Consider the following 21,376-nt stretch of genomic DNA (forward strand, 5'->3'; position numbering starts at 1 on the left):
TCAAAAGTTGTTGTAATGGCTTAAGTGTTAAAAGCCATGCTTTAAGTTTTAGTTCTTCTTCTGTATTTTGTAAATTCTGATTTTATAAATACATTTGCTATTGTAAAATAAAAAAAATATAAAAATAAAAAAATAAAATAAAATAAAACCTATCAAATCACATTTCTCCTCCTGAAATAGCCTTGGTAAATTAATAATCTAATTAAACATTATCTATCCCTTCATAATTTTGTGAAGGCAAAAGCTAACAAGCGTTCTTAAGAATTAGGAGGGTGCCCTTGATCAAACTTGTAAATAGATGGCAAAAAAATTGCATTGTTTGTGATAAAACTGCTGACATCATTAGCAGTTTTACCAAAAATATGCATTGTTTATGATAGAATTGCTAATACACATTTTTGGCTGTTTATTTACTAATTTACATGATAAACTTGTATATTTTCAACAATTAGAGAAAGAAAAGTAACTTCATATATAGTTTGCCTATTCAAACAAATGAAGATCATGAGATGCCATTAGTCTCAGCACAATAAGTTCATTCAAAATTCGATGCTTTGGCTCTTTATAGTTCGATTTCTTCCAAAGAAAATGTCCCAAAAAATGACATGAACTTAAAATGATCCAACATCAACCTAGCCTAGGTCAAACAAGTCACACATACACAGTATCTACCCCTTTTAATGTAGGTATGCATCTTAGCGACTTTGTATTGAGGAGAGTAAGCAGGTGTAGAGTAGCTGAAGCCCACTCTCTTGCCATAGCAGCAAGAAAGGATGTAACCCCTACTTTTACTTGTTTGTCAAAAAAAAAAAAAAAAAAAAAAAAAATGTGCAGTGTGCATTCAAAAAAAAAAGGTGAGAAATGATACTTCACAGTTTCGAGACTTTTCAAGGATATAAAATGGGAAGGGAACAATAGTATAAGGCAGTCAAAACGTGTGTACACCTTCTATCCAAAAAACGCTCATACATCATAGAATTCTCCTTCAGTATATCTGGTGGTGACCGCATTTTCCACCATACATCAGATAAAAAGAAACTAGCCTTTAAAGGAAATATGAAGTACAAAGAAATGGAATATTATTGTCTTGTGTCAAATAAATTGTGTAATTAAATTTCCCAAACAATCTAATTATCTAAGAAATTGCTCATTTTCAAATGCTTCCTTAACTGAAAAGAATAAACAAAATGTCACACATGATATACAATATTTATCCTCTATACTCTAGCCCTCAAAATGCGAATATGAAGTAAGGACAACGAATGATCCAAGCTTTATACTCAACTTAGAGTCTGCTGGTTCTTCGCTTTGACGGTCCTCCAGGAAATAGCTTCATTATCCATCCTAGCACTCGCTCCACCACCTAATGGAAGAAGTACCAGGTCAGGATAATTACTCTTATCAATGTTCAGCAGTAGGAACACACAATTAATGATTAGTTTATTTATACAAGTGAAAAGCTTTAGTAAATGTTAAGCAAGCATATTTACACTATGGAGTCCATGCCCTTTTGCAGAAGAGAATCATTTGGCAAAACTAAAAGTAAAATCTGATACCACTCGATACAGTCTTACTCGGAAATTCCTCATTATTTGCCACTTGAACTTATTTTTCTTAGTTTTGATCTCCTTTTATATTTTGATTGTTTATTTAATAGCCAATTATGAAAAGTCAATTTTATAAACCAGTTTTGAGATCGCTGCTGAATTAAGAGCTCGAAAAAGTCAGCGAAATTCAACACCATATATTTAGATCCCCATAAACTCGGCAATCATCTAATTTCACAAAATATGTATCCTCACAAAATATGTATCACCACAAAAGGAACATTAAAGAAGCATTCACAGTATGACTCAAGCTTCCCAAGCCAATGACTCCCCCTTCACCAAACAAATAAATAAAGAGCAAAAAAGGTACCTCATCGCCTTCATCTGCATATGCAACAGTTTCCCGTACATTAGAAGCAGTAGGCTGCTTGGCAGCAATATTCTCACTTGCCATGCTTTGGGACATCAACAGCTCTAGTCTCTGAGTCTGAACTTCAAGTTTCTGAGATAGCTCCTTGTTCAATTCCTTCAAATTAAAAGTAACATTTATGAACACAAATAATGTGACAGGGGCAGGATTGCAATTAAGTCAATAATGCATGTCACAATACATGCTGGACCCAAGTCAATAGTCTGTTGTGCGGTGCCACTTCACATTTACTAATTTACAAAGACTTACTATGACACTACAGTTTGTTAAGGGTTTTTTAGTTAATTACTTCATTTCACTTGGCAAAATTTGCTATTTCAAGGTCATACTTCACAAACAATCAGCATATCTATATACATACTACTAAGCACAATGGATACGTGGCAATATTCTTTGAAGTTTTTACCCTTTATTTTTACTCCAATATTATATGCTACTTTAAAACCTCCCTAAATACTAGAATAATTCAAATGATTTCCTTTTATTATCCGTCTAACGTGACAATTCCTATTTGAGAGAGACACCACTATTATTTTAATACATCTTTTTTCCACTGCCAACAACTTATGCCCTCCCTTCTCTTAAAATTCAAAAAATAAATAAATAAAATAAAAGTAAATTTAAAAAAAAGACTATTTTCCAATAAAATAACAACCTACTATCTCATACTTCCTCCGTTTCTATTTAGTTGACACGTTCTATTTTGGTGCACATATTTAGGAGAAGTGAGAAAGAAGGTCAAAGATAAAATTACCCTTATACTACCCACCCACTCTTACCAGGTACCACCTAGGAGTACTACCTTTCTCTCTCATCATCACCATTCACCATTATTTTCTTTCCTCCTCTACTCACGGTCTGCACATTCATTCTTGATTATTTTCACCTTCTATTTTTTTTTTTTTCTTTCCTATTTCTTTTACCAATTAAAACAAAAAAGCACAAATTAATTAGCTAGCTGATGAAAATTTCATATTTTTATATACAATTGAAAGTACTAACCTCAACGGCGTAGGTGGTTTTGGGCGGCGGTGGTTTTGGGAGGCGGCGTCTGTCGGCAAGGTTTTAGTGGCTGAGTGGTGTCACGGTCATGGTTTGGCGGAGTTACGGGAAGCAAGGAGAAGCTTTGGGGCATTAATGGGGGTTTTTCTTTGGGAAATTGGGTATGTTACAAGGAAGAGAGGAGAGAGAGAAGTGGCGGTGGTGGTTGCTGTGATGGTGATCGTCTCATGGTGATGAATTTGATGATGGAGGTGGTGGAGTGGGGAAGATAATGGAGGCGTGAGAAATCAGTCTTTGCTAAAGGGAGGAGAGAGAAGATGGATTGGGGAAATTGGTGAGGGTAAAATTGACATTTTAACATATAAAACTTACCAAAAATGGAAACGTGTCAACTAAAAAGACATTTCCCAAAAAGGAATACGTGTCAACTAAAAAAAACACGGAGGTAGTATAACATATCAACAACTTATCACCTAAATCTCTATCCGGGTAAATGTTTGAACTATTTTGGGACAGAGGTTTTTATTTTATTTTTAAATCTAAGACAATTCATCCTGATTTTTATTTGTAACTACCTCTGTTCAAAATTTGAATTAGTTATAAAGATTATAAATTTCAATTATGTAATTTAATTCAAAAAAAAAAAAAAAAAAAAAAAAAAAAAAAAAAAAAAAAGACTAGTTCTTTTACTAGTGTACTCATTGGTTGATCTTGCTTAAGAAGGAATTAGGTTCGGGTGGGTCTCATTCATTCATAAAAGAGATTAATGGTCAAAGAAGTAAATTGCAACTAAAAAGATATGGAAGTAATATATACAAAGGCAGATAGGCCAGACAAAATAATAATTACCTTCAGCTTAGTACTTGTTGAAACTTCAGTAATCAAAGCTTGCATCAATTCCTCCTTTTCTGATATTATCTGCAGCCAAAACTTCTACTTTTAGTTACTGAAAAGATATATACCATCAAAAAACACATGAGCAGAAGTGATCAGCTACCTCGCTAATTAGTGAATTGATATTTTGTATCATTTGCATTTGGTCTGGAGGGATACACATAGCAAAATCATCATGACCAGCTAAATTATTTTGTAAAAGCAGCAAGTTGTCTGCATTGTCAGCCACTTGCATGTTGGATGAAGCTTGTTCAGAGCTATCTCCTGCAGTATCACCTACAACAGTGGCAGGATAAGCCGATAAGCCATCAATCACAAGCATATAATTTTTCCATCCATTAAATAATTGGGCATGCAATACTAGAGATATATGGCAATAAAAATTGGGCTAAAGGAATAATCAAACCCGATATGGGGAGTGTAGTGTGAATCACAATAACACCTGCTTTTTAAAATTGGTGACAAAGAGAGATGAGAATTTTGGGATCACAAATACCTAAATCATTGGTAGAAGTTGAAGCATCTTTTTTCTCATGCCCCTTACTAGAATCAATAGAAATTTTACTAGCTGAAGCTGTCCTTAATTTTGACTGAAGCAGCTTTTTCTCTGCAAAATTAGAATATTTACAGTCAAGAGGAAGTCCAAGCCAAACAATTAGCAAGCAAATAGATCAAATTTCAAGTTGCAAAGAAAAACGCAAGCAATTTCAAGCAAAAGCAATTACGAATTATGATAGCTATTAGAAAAAATGGAATATCACACTTTGCTACTTAAATAATATTAACAACATAATTAAAATACACTGTCAGTCTGTAACTACTCAGAAGTTTAATTATGTTGCATACATAAAGGATTAAAAATCAACTTATTACCCTCCAAGAAGTCATAAGTAGCACTTATTTAGCAACAAATGCATCAATAGTCTGCAGCAACTGTATGAGATACTTCTATACTTTATGAAAAGATCTGTATAGCTTAAACAACATACCTTCCTGTAAGGCATCAATAGTCTGTAGCAAATCTCGACGTTCTCTATCAAGGCTAGACATTTTCTTCCTGCATGGCCCATCATAGTTAAAACATTACGATTGGAAAGAATGACACTTAATTATACATTTATTAAAATAAAGAATTAGGGAGCTACAGTACAGAGATGATAATCAGATTGCAGCCCAAAATTTGCATTTATTAAAATAAAAAAATTGCAAGTTGCAGCCCAAAAGTTGTTATAAATTGTAAATTGCAGTCTAATTCAATTTTTTCATCGGTTTGCGTGTCGAAAAATGTTCGTTTAAGATTTTAGGGGCCATTTTAGCCCTTAAGCATCCGAATTGAGCTCGGAATTGGCAAAAAAATAACGTAAGTGCCTCGTTTTGTGTAACAAAAATGTATCGATTTGTGGGAAACTATTTTTTCCTTGTAAAAACGAGACACGTTAATTTTTTGCCATTTTCGAGCTCAATTTGAGGTCTTAAGGACTAAAATGGCCACTAAAACCTTAACCGAACATTTTTTGACACGCAAATCGATGAAAAAATTGAATTGGGTTGCAATTTACAATTTATAACAACTTTTGGGCTGCAATTTGCAAAAAAAAAATTTTAATGGCTGTAATTTACAAAATACAAGTTTTAATTGGCTGCAACTTGCAAATTTTCCAAAAATTCAACATCATGTTCAAAACCAGAAAAGTCGTTAATAATAAAGGACTGCCGCATGCATGATATGCACAAGCAAAAAGCATTGACCAACATTTGCAACAGGGGAAAAAAAAAGTGCCGCCAAAATTAACAAATCGTAAGAAGTAACGTTCTATCTCAGAAAGCACCATTTCCATCATAAAAATTTTAGCTTTTAACATGGGACCTTGAATTTGTGTGTAGGAAATAAAAAATCATAATTACAGGGACTAACAAGGAGGTGTCTAGTGATCAACCTATACAAAAGGAGGGCCGAGAAAAATATACACTTCCTCCGTTTCATATTAGTTGAAGTTTCTTTAGACACATTTACCAATGCATGTTTTTCAAATGGTAATATTTCCAATAATCAATAGACAAAATTACAAACGCATTTTTCTTTTTCTTGAATTATTAAGGAGCTGGAGGAGGGCTTTCAAAAAAGAGCTTGTGACAAGTAGATATTCAGAAAATATACATTGAAACAAATCCAACTAGACCTCATGTGAGTGTTTTTCTCAAGTATAAATCACAAAATGTAATCAAAGTAACTTATGTTAATAGTGCTATATTCAAAACATGTCAACTAATAATAAACAGAGGAAAATACCCGCAAGACAATTAAAAACTCCATAGAAATGAACCTATAAACAAATTACACTCAAATCTATAAAATCAAGCATGACTAATTTACAAATTTAAGTAAAACCAATTCTCATGTTGAACACTTGACTCCAACTGAACAAGATCATCATAAGGTACATTAAAAACACAAAACAACAAAGCATAAGAAATAGAATCCATCACAGCAAGGTTTAATTAATAATTTTTCAAATAAAGAATACATAATGTAGTTAACAGAACTACAACTTATCTGATCTTTAACTATAATCACTCATCAGTTCTTCTTCAAAACAATAACATAGCAACACATAAATAATATATATTACATCAAAAAGTATCCTTTCATTTCCATTTACAATTTAAACTTCCTTTGTTAATGTAATGTAATGATATAGGGGCCATTCTAATTGTAAATTGACCACTATTGTTACATTACTCCCTCCGTCCCTAAATTAGATGTCTACTTCTCTTTATTACGTGAGTAATAAATGCTAGAAATAAGCATCTAATAAAGGGACGGAGGGAGTACAGAATAGCGGAACAGCTCAAAATGCCATTTTTCATAATCAGCATCTTTCAACATTTAAGGTAAGGACATTAAAAATATCCATCGAAGGTCAAGGATGACCAGTGGAAAAATATGCAAATATGCACGTGAGAATATGAGATATGATTCTTATCCAGAAATTGTGAAGGTCTAGTCAAATTTAAAAATTCAGGAAAGATAATTTTGCTTATACAAGATCTGCAAACTAAGTTTAATAACAACACATGTTTTGTCATGGATTACTACAATAAATCAATAGTCAGGAAGCACGCTACTATATTAAGGCCATAAGTATATGGATGGATTATTCACAGATACTGGAAGCTATTAGACACAGTAACAAAGTTACATGTGTTCTACCACCTTTATTAAGAATGATATTCACTGCATGCAGATGTAGGCTGCAATGCTGCCTGCCCCATAAACTTACATATAGAAATAGGCTGTGTGCCTTGAAAGATAACCCGGTAATAGAAAGTAATACAAAACAGAATCAACACGGAAGCAATAAACAGTAGAAGCTATGGCTTTTAGAGCTACTGAGGAGGAGAATTCCGTACTTGTAGGAAGCAACTTCAGCATTTGAGTTTTCCAACTCCCTCTCCAACTTCAGCTCATTAGATCTTAATCTAAGGGCCTACAAGATAAAATTATGACACACAAAATAACTAAACATATCAGCATTAAAAAAAAGTGACACATTGAAGCCAAACACATATCAAAAGTCAATGCCGGACCCATATTTAAGTATTCTTCAAAAACTCAACTAATGTCAACAAACATATCAGCTCAATGTCAACCCATATAATGTTAAAAAATTCATAAAAATGTCATTGAATATTATGGGCAACAAATTTCTAAAAAAGAAACGAGATTATAAAGTAATGTTGTATTTCTAACAATATCCCCTCCCATGACTTGGTCAAGAGTTCAAGACATATACGGTCTGAAATACTACACCCATATCATGTTACAAAATTCACGCCTATCTCATTGAATAATATAGCCAACCAAAATAATTGAGTTTCTAAAGCCACGTATTTCTAACAAAGCTCCCTATGTTGGTCAAAATGTATGCCCCTGCCCCCCACCCCTTTTCTCTTTCCCCATCAGAAATTCAGATAATGATGTAATGAAAATCACCTTCTCTTCCAAGCTAATAACTTCAGAAGCCAAAAGCTTTGCGCGCTCATCAGCAGCATCGCACTCAAGTTGTGCGTTCACATATTCAGACTTGATAGCCTCAAGCTCAACCTACTGCACCAAGATGACAGAATTAAAAAAAGCCAAAATATTGGATTGAAAAATGTGAGCTTTAGGAAAATAAAATAAACATTTATTTATAATTAGAGATGATGTTACTTGATTCATTTTCCTTTGTAATTAAGTTTATTTTAATGTTCTTTGTCATAAGCACTTCATCTTATACATTGCCAACTCAGTTATATGCCATTGACATCAAAGTCAGCATAAAAATTATATTATGGTTTTAAATAAAGATGAGGTCTATGAAGAATACTAATACCTTCCATCCTATAAGTACGGACATATCTAAAGAGTAAAACAAATAACTAAATAAGGGAACATTATAAACTGCAACGTTTCTACTTATTTTTCTTTTGACTAAATGCCATTTGCCATTGAGAGTTATTGCAAATTACATGCTTTAAATTTCAGAAGCTTGGCATATATTTCAACTTTTTAAGACATAATAAGAAGAAAAAGGAAAGCAGGCTACTATTAGGCCAATTAGGGGACAATTTAATACCCCCACAAACTCCACATTACAGTCCATCAGCAGGCTTCACCAATAAGCAATAAGTTATTGTCATAGATAGACAAGGATAATGACACTAACCAGCTGGGACTTTATATCATCCTGCAATCTTTCCATCTCAGCCTTTAACTGGCTCACAATGCTTGCCTGAAAATAGGATAAATAGTTTAGTCGGCAATTATCAGGGAGCTTAATGCACAATACTAAAGGAAACAAACAAACAAAAAAAACTATACAAAACAGAAAGTCAACAAGAGTAACCTCCATTACATCAAAAAAAGGCCACCCTACACAAGAAGTGCCAGAGCATAGAGGAATTTTGACTGGCGCAATTAATACTATTTTATCTGGGGACTAAATGACTAATAAGCGAGGAATTAGAAGAAGAGGCTGAATTTGATAGCTCTATCAGCATTAAAAGAGGTTCTCAAAGTACCACAGAACTCTCATTTATCACAAATTCATAATAATAGGATCCATTTATCTGAAACAGATATACACATAGATTAACCATTTGGTGAATCTTGAGAAGTGAAGTGTTAACCCAAGAAAATTTACTAACCATGTATCCAATCGAGTAAGTCATATGAAATAGTTCAAGTTAACAGAGGAGACACCGACCTGCTGATTATAGCTCTCTGTCAAAGAAGAATTCTCAGCGGCTAATGACTCTGTCAAAGTTTTAGAGGCCTCCAATGTACGTTGCAGAGAAAACTTCTCTTGCGTCAAATCTTCAATGTGCTGCAAGTAAAAGCAAAGGAAATAGTAAATAAGTAAAATTACTAGTAGATGTAGATCTGTATTCAAAGCACAAGAAGCATGCCATAGCGAATCTTCTTCTAACCCAATCTCACACATAAACTAAAATGCATATCTTGATTCTTGAATGAAGGTGCCACATTTAATAACGCCTTAAAAATACAATCCTCCCCCAAGTAAGTATCCAACCTACAACTATAGCAGTTGGAAAGTCCTTTTTAAAAGTAACCAGAGCACACTACCACATCACCTTTGCTTAAAAATATCAAAAACAATATCACTATAGACAACCCTACCTACATATTTCTTCAACGGAAAACCACATTATTTCTTACTTTCACCATACGGAATATTAAGACGGTTTCAGTGAAATTCAACCATAAAGAGCTTCAAACATATTCATGCTCCTAAGTGAGTACTAAATCAAGCATTTCAGGTCATAGATCCATGGTCATCATGGCTAGAAAGTCGTTAAATGCAACTAAGGAGTTATTAAAAAAAACTACTATGAGTTAACATGCCTGAAATATAATTTACATACAGCTTCCTAATGATACTCCAGGCATTTCAAGTTATAATTCCATTCGAAAAAGAATCAACAAGAGCCACACAGCCTGGTATAAGGTGATTTGTGAGCAAATACATATATGCATGTTGAATTTTTTACAAACTAGTATATTAGATGATTTAGCACAGATATTGTAACATTGTAATGCATATCGTGACTCTAGACGGGAGGGAAACTCTGATATGATATATAGAGCAAGTGAGCAAGGAACTTTTCCAATTCAAACAAACATGATTTGTCAGTGAAAATAAGAGAAAAGCACAAGAGATTTTACATACGGAAAAAGATGCATACTCCATGGCCTAGAAACTGTAAAGGTAATTCTGCACATTGGAGAAAAAGAGATACCTGCTCCAATGCAGCAAAATCTTCATTTTGTTTCTGGGAAGTGAATTCCAGCTTACTCTCCAGGTTGTGCTCAAATGATTTGTGCCCCTTTGACACATCGCTGAAGAAACCATCACTTGGATTAGAATAAACTGGTGTTGGAAGGGGTTCAACAGGAGCATATGCTGTAGAAGGATCATGAATTACAGACGATTCAGCAATATTGCTGCTAGGAACCTTTGCATTCATGAACTTGTCATTCTCAACAAAAGGGCGGCCAGATGCAGAAGAATCTTTAACAATGTTAAGAGAATCAAGGAAAGAAGGGCGAGATCTTCTGGGATATGGTTCAGCCACAACTGAATGCGCGGGGCCATTAAATAAACTGCCGGTGTTAGAGTTGAAACCTATGGAACGTGTTTCAGATGGCCAAAGATTTCCATAACCTGCCAAATTCCCCACTACATTACTAGGTTGTCTTTCCTCCAACCCAAAATGATTCTTCGACTTCAGAAAGCTATGACCAAACTCTGATGCAGATTCTGGCAAATCCAAACGTGAGCGAACAGAATCTGCAATAATAGCAAAACATGTTACATGAAACAATCATAAAACCCATCACTATTTAACTGTCAGGCTACGTTCTTGCTTAAACAACTCCACTGACCAGAATCCTGATGTAAAACACTGGTGACTTGGCCCTCGGTAGAGACTTTTGCAGCAATATCATTGGTGCTTCCGATAGTGTTAGCAAAGCTTGCAGAAGAACTAAAGTCATTATCATATCCATAGAATTTTGAGTGAGAATCACTACTATTATAAACTTGAGAAGCACTGGGTCTGCTAGATGATATTGCATCCGCAAATCTGCCACTTCCTGTACCCGTCCCAAAGATTCCAATACTGTCATCTGTTTGTTGTGAGAAGTCAGAACCTGCTTGGTAGTTTGAAGCTGGAACCTCATGACTGTTTCCCGCTTGTTTTGGAAGCTTCTGAAGCAAATCAGGTGAGCTAGAATTATCACTTTGGGTATCAATGTGTGCATGAGGAACCAAATCGGACCCATTGTATCGAGTGAAAACATGTGATTTGTCACTTTGTTCATAAACAGAAGCTCCAATTACTGCATCGGAATTACTGTTGGTATGAGCATTGCCAGAATTGTCAGACGACGCTTGTCCATATCCTGAAGTTTGTTTCTCAGGTGGTGTAGCATCATCTGTACGAGGTTGGATACTTGATGCTTGCTTTTTGGAAGCTCCTCTCTTCTTCTTGAACTCTTCCAGCTAAAAGAAACATATATTAGAACAAAACTTTGAGCAGGTTGGTCCTCGATACAAAACACAATTACATACATAAAGTTACACAACCTAAATAGAATATAATGAGATTCATTAGCACATAATGTTTAGAAAGTAACAATAACAACACAATTTGAATCTAGCACAATACACAAAATTTTCCCAGTTATTTCTCGGAGCATAAACAAGATCATTCCTCTTACCCCAGTTCACCGCTTCACTATTGTGCCATACGAAGGGGACAGAAGTCACGAGGAGGAGAAAGAAGGTAGGAGAGACATATTTGGTGTTGTCAACCCAAAGTCGCTATTTTATGTGATCTACAAAGTCCTTATCCTTATAAACTGAGAGGTGCTTTCTGAAGCATGAATTTCTGGAATGATATAGCTCCCTAAGTCCCTCCTTCTTTTCCCCCCATTTTTCTCCTCTACTAAAAAGAAAGAAAGAAATCTATACTTCCGCACAAAGTAAAAAAAGACAAGTGCAATATAGCAACCACACAATGCCCAGATAATTAGGTAAAGAGGCTGCATTGATAAAACTTCCTGTGCATGTCAAGCAGGTTTACATACGAGCAGACTTATTGTCCAGTCATATGCTCTGACAGCATAAAATGATACTGCCAAATAAGGAAGAGAAAGAAAAAGAGACCCATGGTGGACTTCCATCTGCACAGCTGCACCATAGTGGTTTATGGGTTGTGGCAGGGAGCCATTACTGAATTTGAAAGAGAGTAGAAGGCAGAGTGAACAAAGAAGAGATAAGTTTTGTTCCTGGTTCAAAAGCCCTAGATCTGTCGCATTCTATAATATTATTATCATAACCAACCAATATTCTAACATTTACTCACAAAGTTCCAGTGTAGTATACTTGAATCTGTTGTTTATCTAGAAACAGCTAGTGAGCATTCACTACTTAGTACATTGCATACATCTTGGCCTCCCCATTCATCACAAATGGGGTGACGAGGTACACATGTAGTGGTGAGACTGATGGCAGTTGTTAAAGGACATAGACTTAACCAATAGCAAAATTCAAACACGAATGAAGCTAGAAAAAGATTCAATCATACCAAATTTGAACTTATGTATGATAGCAAACAGATTTAAATACGACTTCAGCATCCAAATCATCCCAACAATCTAGTGTTATTCTCATGTTTGATGTTCCTCGAATTTGGCTATAAGGTCGATAATCCGATCTGATTTAACCTAATAGCAAAGGTTCATTATTACACTCCCCAAAAGAACTACTGAAGGCACAAAACTAAATCCGAAAGGACAACATATACCATCAACTAAGCATGTAAGTATGTATAATCACAGTTTCACCAATATACCAGCAAAGTTGTTGCCACAATAATCAGAGTTTACACTGTTCCACGCACGAACACTGAATAAAAGGAAGTTACTCTAATTGGAAGCTCAAAGCAAAGAAATCCCAAAGTATGCACACTCCTAAAGGATCAAAATCCAACATTATCAGCAAAATTTTCAAGCTCAAAAAAATCAAAAACCAACAGATTAAAACAATAAGTTATCTTCTCCAAGTCAAAAACTTGACATTGTCCGCGACATTTCAGAGCTCAAACAAATCATTCAAAGTACACATCTCTTACCAACGACAACTTAGCCTACTGATCAAAATCGCGGTCAAACTAAAATTAGTTCCCGGGTTCAAATCATCCCTCCAAAGTTTCATATACACAAATTAACAACAACAACAAAAGAAACCGTCTAGAAATATTAGCTTAAATTAAACAACCAAAATCCGAAATTGAGGCCATACCAAGCGTCTACCAGCTTCCAAATCCTTCTTTTTCCGGGACGAAACAGCTGGTTTAGATAAAACTTGAGCAGATGCCATCTCCAGAACAAAAATCACCCCTCTAATTCAGCATTACACAACCCACATTCAAAAATCGAACCCCTTCAAAACCCTTCAAATTTCGCCCAAAATTAGCGCAATCAAAACTAATCTGATAAGATTTGTCGGTAATTTGATTCTGATCCAGTCCGCCCAAACAAAATCGTCTGAACAGATCGAATCACACCCCAAAATTGCAATTCAAATTTCAAAATTGATTGTATCTATTACCCCAAATTCAGCAGATCTTTCTCGATCAAAACAGTAATCAAAATCCCCAAATCTCCGAAGAAAACAAAGATATGGGGGAGAGAGATTTAAAAAACCCTAAAAATATGAGAAAACTAATTTGGGGGAAAATATATAAAATTACAAAAATTCAAATTTGTACAACAAACTTAAAGCTGAAAATTGAATTAAAATTATTTAAAAATAATAATAATAATAATAATAATAATAATAATAAGTAGGTAAAGAAGTAAAAAATAATGCTCCTATAATTGTGTGAAATTTAAGGGAGCATGAAAAGAGGTTGATTTTGCTGAAGAAGAAGCGCCATTGATTTTGATTTGATTTGTCGGTATTTTGACACTTCTTAATAATTTAGAGATCTACCCTCTAACCTAAAATACCATGTTAAACGTGTAATTGTTGAGACGTGGTGTAATTTTATTCATTGTTATTACGTGGCATCATCAAGAATAATACCAAGTTTATTAGGAGTAGGATCAAAAATAAGAGAAATTTATTAAACAAAAATATATTGTACTATATATACTATGTACATTAGGACATTTATGATAAATTATGACATTTACATAAATATAATCAAACCAATAAAGAAAAATATAAAGAATAATACCCAATATATTAGAGAAAGACAAGCATATTACATGTCCCGATGTACGGTTGTTGTATTGGACATTCGAACCAAGATCATTATAGGATAAAACTAGTGTGTAGCCCTAGCAAATGTAGTGATGTACATTATTACTTTAAACATCATATTGCATATTATTTAAGTTTCTAATTACATAAAGTACATAATATGTGTATTAGTAAACAATAAAGGAACTAATGGAAATAATACAAAATAAACTCCCAACCAAAGTTGGATATATTCAATTAAAGTTAAATATGAATATATAAATAAAAGATGGTTAAAATTTTAAGATGGTAAAACCTCTAACTTAATTATGATTGGTCAAGGGTGTCATGTGGCAAGTATACATTCTTAAGAATACTGATGGATTATAGTTAAACTCAAGAGAGATCGGAGAAAACGGCTTAATCTTATATTGATATTTACCACAATATATATATATACACACACACAATACAAAAGAGACATAACTTGCCTAAAACTCCTAACAAGATAAACTTGACATAAATACAATATTAACATATATATATAAACAACCGACTTCTGATACTTCCCCTCAAGTTGGAGCTTGTAGATACGAATGCCCAACTTGCGACAAAAACTCAAACAATTGTCGTTTAAGAGCCCTCGTAAGAATATCTGTCAACTGATGATTCGTCGAATCATATGCAGTAGAAATATTACCTTTCAACAAATCATCACGAACAAAATGACAATGTACCTCAATATATGCTTCGTACGATCATGGAACACCGGATTCTTAGCTATATGCAAGGCCGACTGACTATCACAAAACAACTACATAGACTTTGAATGTCCAATACCAAGAGCAAACAATAACGCCTTCAACCATTTCAATTCACAAGTAGCAACTGTCATAGAACGATTGTAATACCCCATATTTTTATACGTATTTTAATTTAGATTGGTATTTCATAAAGTATTTAAATAATTCGAAATGAATTATTTATGATATTTCATTCATTTAAAAAGATCTATTTTAATTAAAAGCTAATTTTTAATTATTTAATTTAACAATCTTGAAAAAAAATTTATTTCATGAATTGGAAACTTTGGGGCATATATTTTATAAAAAGGAGGTTTTAAAGTCAATGGGATTTAAAAAGAAAGTCAAAATACTAGTGGATAGGAGTATGAATCATTAAAGTTAGTAAAGGAATTATAAGTTAGGAGCGTTATTAAGAGATAGTATAAATACCCATCATATGAGCAAAATTAGACTTTGCCCAAGGTGGAGAATTTTACCCAAAGGTAAACTCTCTCTCTCCTCTTATTTTCTTTCCCCTTAATTTTTCCCCCTCCCCTTCTTTATTCACACGCACACACGCACGGTGGTCGGCCACCACCACCGGCCGACCAGTGCAGCCACCAGCAAGCGCCGGCAGCACCGACCGGCAAGCGCGTGCCGGTCGGCGCTGCTGTGCGACTATCGAAAAAAATTCTCTTTTGCTTTAATCCTAATCTAGTCTTGATTTAATTATTGATTTTGGGTTGTGTAATGATTTTTATGATGTTTGATCATAAGTATTATGTATATAATTTTCAAATTAAGTTTTTGATTTAAAAAGCCCCAAATTGAAAACCCTAGGTTTCTATATTAATTTATATATATGAAATTTTATCATAGGTGATTGAAACTATTAAATTTGATGTTTTAAAACATAATTACAACACTTTTACATGTTTTAACAAAGCTGGAATTTTTGTATGTAAGCTATAATTATGTTTCTTGAAAGGATTTTTAATTACCCATTTGTTGGGAATAAAAGTAAGAGTTTTAAATTAAATTTCAGCTTATTTTAAAGGGTTTATGAGTGATTTAAAGAGTGTATACATTGCTGAAAATTTATATTGAATAGGTATTAATGTCTCTTTGTAATTTTGGATTGTAGGAGAGTTCCAAGTAAGTGATTTCATTTAGTCGTGGCGATTTTAAGATTATATTCAAGGTACGTTCGCGTACTTGGTAATTACTTGAGTATGTGGAAACATGCTAGGCTTTGATTAATTAATTCCTGTTTAGGGTAAAAATACCCCAGGTACGTGGCCCAATCTCATAGTAACACGTGGCCTAATAAACAGGCGACACGTGGCCCTATGAGAATGTGACACGTGTCCACTTGTCATGGTGACACCTGTCAGCCATCTCTAAATGCCCCAATGCTGCAATCAGAATGAGAAAAGAGCCCTGATGACCTCAGGCCCAAATCTCGAGAAAACCTTGAAAGCCGTAAAACGGCGCCCCCCACGACACGTGGCGACCTCTGATTGCGCAGCCAATCACGTCACGAAATTCTAGGGCATAAACCCTAGAGGGGTACATGTTCCCACCCCTATAAATACCCCAATCATTTATGATGGGAGGGGTGGATTGTGACATAACAAAAATATAGAGCATTAAAGAGCTCCAACTTCTCTCTACTTTCTCTCTCTAGCCTTTTCCGTTTCCGTTCACTAACTTGAGCGTCGGAGGCGAATATTCCGAACACCGGAATATTCGTTATTTTGCAGGTGTCCGAGTCTTTGTCAGCAGAGCGTGACCAGTATCCGAGGGAATCACAAAAAACCCCGAAACATTTGGCGCCGTCTGTGGGGATACTCGTCCGTTATGGCAATAGATGGTCAGACACCTAATTCTGGACCTCGTCCAGGCGAAGATGGATATGTAGAGGACATACATACTACCATACACTCAAGCAATCCTTTGACTGCCTCATTTGAAGAGGCCGAACAACTTCCTGTCACCCCAGCTACCCTAATGGCCGAGCTGACTAAGCTCCGCAAGGAGTTGGCGGCTACCCAGCAAAAGGGGAGAGGGGGCACTTCCAAGAAAGCCAACAACAAGACCAATGCAACTGATGCTGGTAACACCCCATTCCGTCGTCCGCACGGAAGGTCTCCCCGAGTCCCACGGACCAACTTCTCTAGCCTGCTGGCGAAAACACAGTCGGCTGGGGGGAGGGGCAGACAGCCAAAAAGAGTTGAGACTGAGCCGTCACAGCGTTTCAAGGACGCAAGGGACTACATTCGGCACAAGCAAAGGGAGAGGGTCGCATACTCTGACACGGCCTCTACTCCAACCATGCCGGAGGAAGTCTCCAACCAATCTTTCTCCCAATACACCAACACGGCTGCTTCCAGCAAGAGTCATACTATTACTCCCCGTCCAATTCAGCCATTGCAGTATCAGTCCCCTCAAGTACTCAATGGGTTGATACAACCAACTCCCCAAGTTTTTGGGCAATATGGGCCGTATGGTCAGATGTTCGGCCAGACTCCTTACTTGGCTTGAACGTCCGCTCAGCCTCAGCCTATCGATTGGCAGATGCGTTTGTTGAATTTGGGAGATAAGCCGCCTCCGTTTTCGCAAGATATACTAGCATCCCCTCAACCAGCAAAAGTGAAGAGTGTACTAGTGGGTGCCTATGATGGTACGGGCAACCCAGAAGAGCATGTTACCTCGTACAGGAACTTGATGTACTTGCAAAGTGTAGATGATGCTACATGGTGCAGATGCTTCCCGGCCACTCTCAAAGGGGTGGCCCATGACTGGTTTAACAGCCTCCCAGCCGGATGCATCAATTGCTTTACCACCCTCAGTTTGTTGTTTGTGGGAAACTTCTCATACAACATCCCACCAAGAAAGACAAGTCTCAACTTGGCTACGATTGTCCAAGGAAAGAATGAAGGACTACGTTCGTACGTCCAAAGGTTTAACCAAGAAAAGGCCCAAATTCATAATCTTCCGGACGAAATGGCTTACTCAGAATTTCTCCGGGGATTAAGGCATAATGGTTTTAAGTTTGATCTGGTAAGGAAAAAGATTCGGTCATACGCAGGTGTATTGCGGGAAGCCGAAGCCTATATTGAGGCCGCGGATTTTTGTTCGCTCACCAAATCAGAACAGCCGGCCAAGGGGGCTGAGAAGAAACAATCTTCTCAGCAAAACTCGGCTGGTCGAAAGAAAGAAGGGAACAAAAGAAAAGAAATCTGGGTAGCTGATGACCAGCAACCCAAGTCAAAGAAAAGCAAGACATACGAGCCTCAGTATGAGTTCAACAAGGATGGTTACTCTATTTTGATGGAGATAAAAGACAAGTTTGAGTTTGAGAAGCCTCAGCCTTTGAGAGGCTCGGCCCAGTACAGAAACAAAAACAAGTATTGTCATTACCACAAGGATGTGGGTCATGACACGAACGAGTGTATCAACTTGAAGAGACTGTTGGATAAGTTGGCCGACAAGGGTCTGCTGAAACCCTATGTGACCAAGTCCAAATTCACCTTCAAGCGGACAGACAACACGTCCGAGAAAAGGCAACAAAGTGAAAAGAAGAATGACAAGGAAGATGATGGGAACAGCACTGATTCAGGTTTTGTGGCCGTCATATCAGGAGGCTTTGCTTCAGGCGGCCCTACCATGAAAGGAATCAAGCAGGACGCTCGAAACCTGTCAAATGTGATGCAAACGGACGTTGTTAAAGCCGAGCCATTTCCTGAAGTGATCATAAGTGAGGCTGACCGTGGTGAGGTCAGAGCTTTGCACAATGATCCCATGGTCTTTGTAATGAAAATAGCAAATTTGAAGGTGGGACGGATATTGATTGATACGGGCAGTTCGGCCGATATCATAAGTCTCTCTGCCTTGAGGAATTTAAGCTTCCCAGAAGATGCTCTCCAAGATATAACTCATCCCTTAGTAGGATTTGGGGGGAATATCATTCATCCAGTCGGACGGATTGACCTTCCCATCCGTTTCGGGCAGAAGGGGGAAGGAAGAGACATGGTCGTCCGTTTCCTTGTGGTAAAAGAGTTGACTGGGTACAATGTAATCCTTGGCCGCCCTACTCTCAATGCAGCCAAGGCGGTCATAGTGCCCCATTTGATGTTGTTGAAGTTTGAAAGGTCGGACGGAAAAATCGGAACAATTCAAGGAAGTCAGAAAATGGCCAAGGAATGTAATCAGCTGGCCGTGAAGCCAACAGCACGCGGCCCAAAGTTGTCCGAGATTAAGGAAGAAGGAACCTCACTCCCAGCATACCAGGTCGGCCAGAAGCGTAAGGCGACCAGGGCAAAGGAAGCCTAGCAACTAATGACTGTCGGCCGGCCAGATGAGTTGAGGCCCCAGCCGGCCGGCAGCCACCAGGATATAGTGCTTGACTCCAACCACCCAGAACGGACAGTTAGTGTCGGCACTATGGCCTTGGAATTGCTTGGGGATGAGTTAGTACAGCTGTTAAGAGAATTCAAAGATGTGTTTGCATTTGAAGTTGGTGAAATGCCAGGAATAAGTCCTGCCCTGGCCGTGCACAAGTTGGCCGTGAATCCTTTGATAAAGCCTGTCCGCCAGAAGAAGAGAAATCACGGAGAAGAGAGGAATCAAGCGGCCGCAGCAGAGGTAAAAAAGCTGCTGGACGCCGGTTTCATTCGGCAGTGCTTTTACCCAGATTGGGTGGCCAATGTAGTTCTTGTGAAAAAGCCGAATGGGACTTGGAGGATGTGCGTGGATTACACGGACTTGAACAAGGCGTGTCCTAAGGATAGCTTCCCCTTGCCTAAGATCGACCGTTTGGTTGACTCTACGGCCGGACACGCCCTTATGAGCTTCATGGACGCATACTCCGGATTCCATCAAATTCCTTTGTGGGAAGAAGATCAAGAGAAAACAGCGTTCGGCCTCAAGAATGCTCCTGCTACATTTCAGAGGCTTGTTAATACAGTCTTTAGAGACCAGCTCGGCCGGAACATGGAGGCATATATTGATGACATGATTGTCAAGTCAAAAGAGCCGGCCGACCATCTCAAGGATCTACGAGAAACGTTCGCCGAACTCAGGCGACATAAGATGATGTTAAATCCAAAGAAGTGTGTATTTGGTGTTGAGTCCGGCAAGTTTCTCGGATTTTTGATTGATCAATGTGGAATCGAGGCCAACCCTGAAAAAATTCAAGTCGTCCTTGACATGAAGTCTCCAAGAACAATCAAGGAAGTGCAAAGAATGACCGGCTGTTTAGCAGCCCTTGGAAGATTTTTGTCAAGATCAGGGGATAAGTGCCGTTACTTTTTTCAAACCATTAAGAAGAAAGCCGCGTTCGAGTGGACAGAGGAGGCCGAGGAAGCATTTGTACAGTTGAAAAATCACTTGCATACATTGCCTCGCCTCGTCAGTCCGCTCAAGAATGAGAAGCTATATATCTATCTTGCCATCTCCGAACACTCTCTAAGTGCCGTACTTCTTGCTGAAAGGGACGGCCATCAGGTCCCGGTGTATTTTATCAGTCATGTACTTCACAATGCTGAGCTGAAGTACCCCCCAATTGAAAAATTTGGCATGGCCTTGTACATGGCATCAAAGAAGCTGCGGCCATACTTTTTAGCACATTCAATTGTGGTCTATACAGACCAACCCTTGAAGAAGCCGTTCTCAACTTTAGAGGCAAGTGGCCGCATGCTCAAGTGGGCCTTAGAGCTCAGAGGTTTTGATCTTGTGTTTGAACCAAGGAAGGCAATCAAGGGGCAAGCCTTTGCGGATTTTTTGGCTGAAATGACACGGCCTGATCTTCAGCCGGCCGGGGACCAAGTCTGGAAAGTGTTTGTGGATGGTAGTGCAACAACGACCGGGTGTGGCGCTGGTATTATATGTGAATCTCCTGAGGGAGACAAGTATGAGTACGCGTTGAGGTTTCAGTTCCAAGCGTCAAACAATGAAGCTGAGTACGAAGCATTGTTGGCCGGCCTAAGGATGTGTAAAGCGGCCGGGGCAACCAAAATTGAAGTATGCTCGGACTCCCGGCTAATAGTCCATCAGGTCAATGGTGGCTTTGAGGCCAGGGAGCCGGCCATGATGAAGTACATGCAGCTAGTTAAAAATGAGGCCGAAGGCCTAGAGCTTTTTTCTCTCAAGCAAGTTCCCCGTTCAGAGAATCATCAGGCGGACGCCCTCTCCAAATTGGCTTCCTCGGCGTCATGTGATACTCCAAGATCAGTGTTTTGGGAAGTAAAGGAAAAAAGGAGCATTGATGCCGAGCCCGTTCAGGTAATAGATAGAAGTTCAACCTGGATGGACGGAATTACTTCCTACTTAAGGGATGGAATACTTCCGGACGATCCGAAAGAGAGTTGGCTATTGAAGAGGAAGGCGGCCTGGTTTGAG

At 37.5% G+C, this 21,376-nt stretch overlaps 1 protein-coding gene across 1 annotated transcript; it reads right to left on the reverse strand.

The window, feature by feature from the left end:
• Positions 1 to 1,062: 1,062 nt before the first annotated feature.
• Positions 1,063 to 13,956, reverse strand: LOC145581980 (protein BLISTER-like). The gene is made up of 13 exons (XM_081639019.1): positions 13,245 to 13,956; positions 10,823 to 11,441; positions 10,177 to 10,727; positions 9,123 to 9,242; positions 8,583 to 8,648; positions 7,868 to 7,978; positions 7,285 to 7,361; positions 4,863 to 4,930; positions 4,370 to 4,480; positions 3,977 to 4,149; positions 3,829 to 3,897; positions 1,918 to 2,073; positions 1,063 to 1,363 (listed from the first exon to the last, which is right to left on the reverse strand). Exons 1-13 carry the CDS (start codon positions 13,320 to 13,322, stop codon positions 1,286 to 1,288), a joined length of 2,277 nt encoding a protein of 758 aa, XP_081495145.1. The 5' UTR covers positions 13,323 to 13,956; the 3' UTR covers positions 1,063 to 1,285.
• Between the last annotated feature and the right edge of the window lie 7,420 nt (positions 13,957 to 21,376).

This window comes from Chenopodium album, chromosome 15, assembly GCF_948465745.1.
Source record: "Chenopodium album chromosome 15, dcCheAlbu1.1, whole genome shotgun sequence".
Lineage (NCBI taxonomy): Eukaryota > Viridiplantae > Streptophyta > Magnoliopsida > Caryophyllales > Amaranthaceae > Chenopodium > Chenopodium album.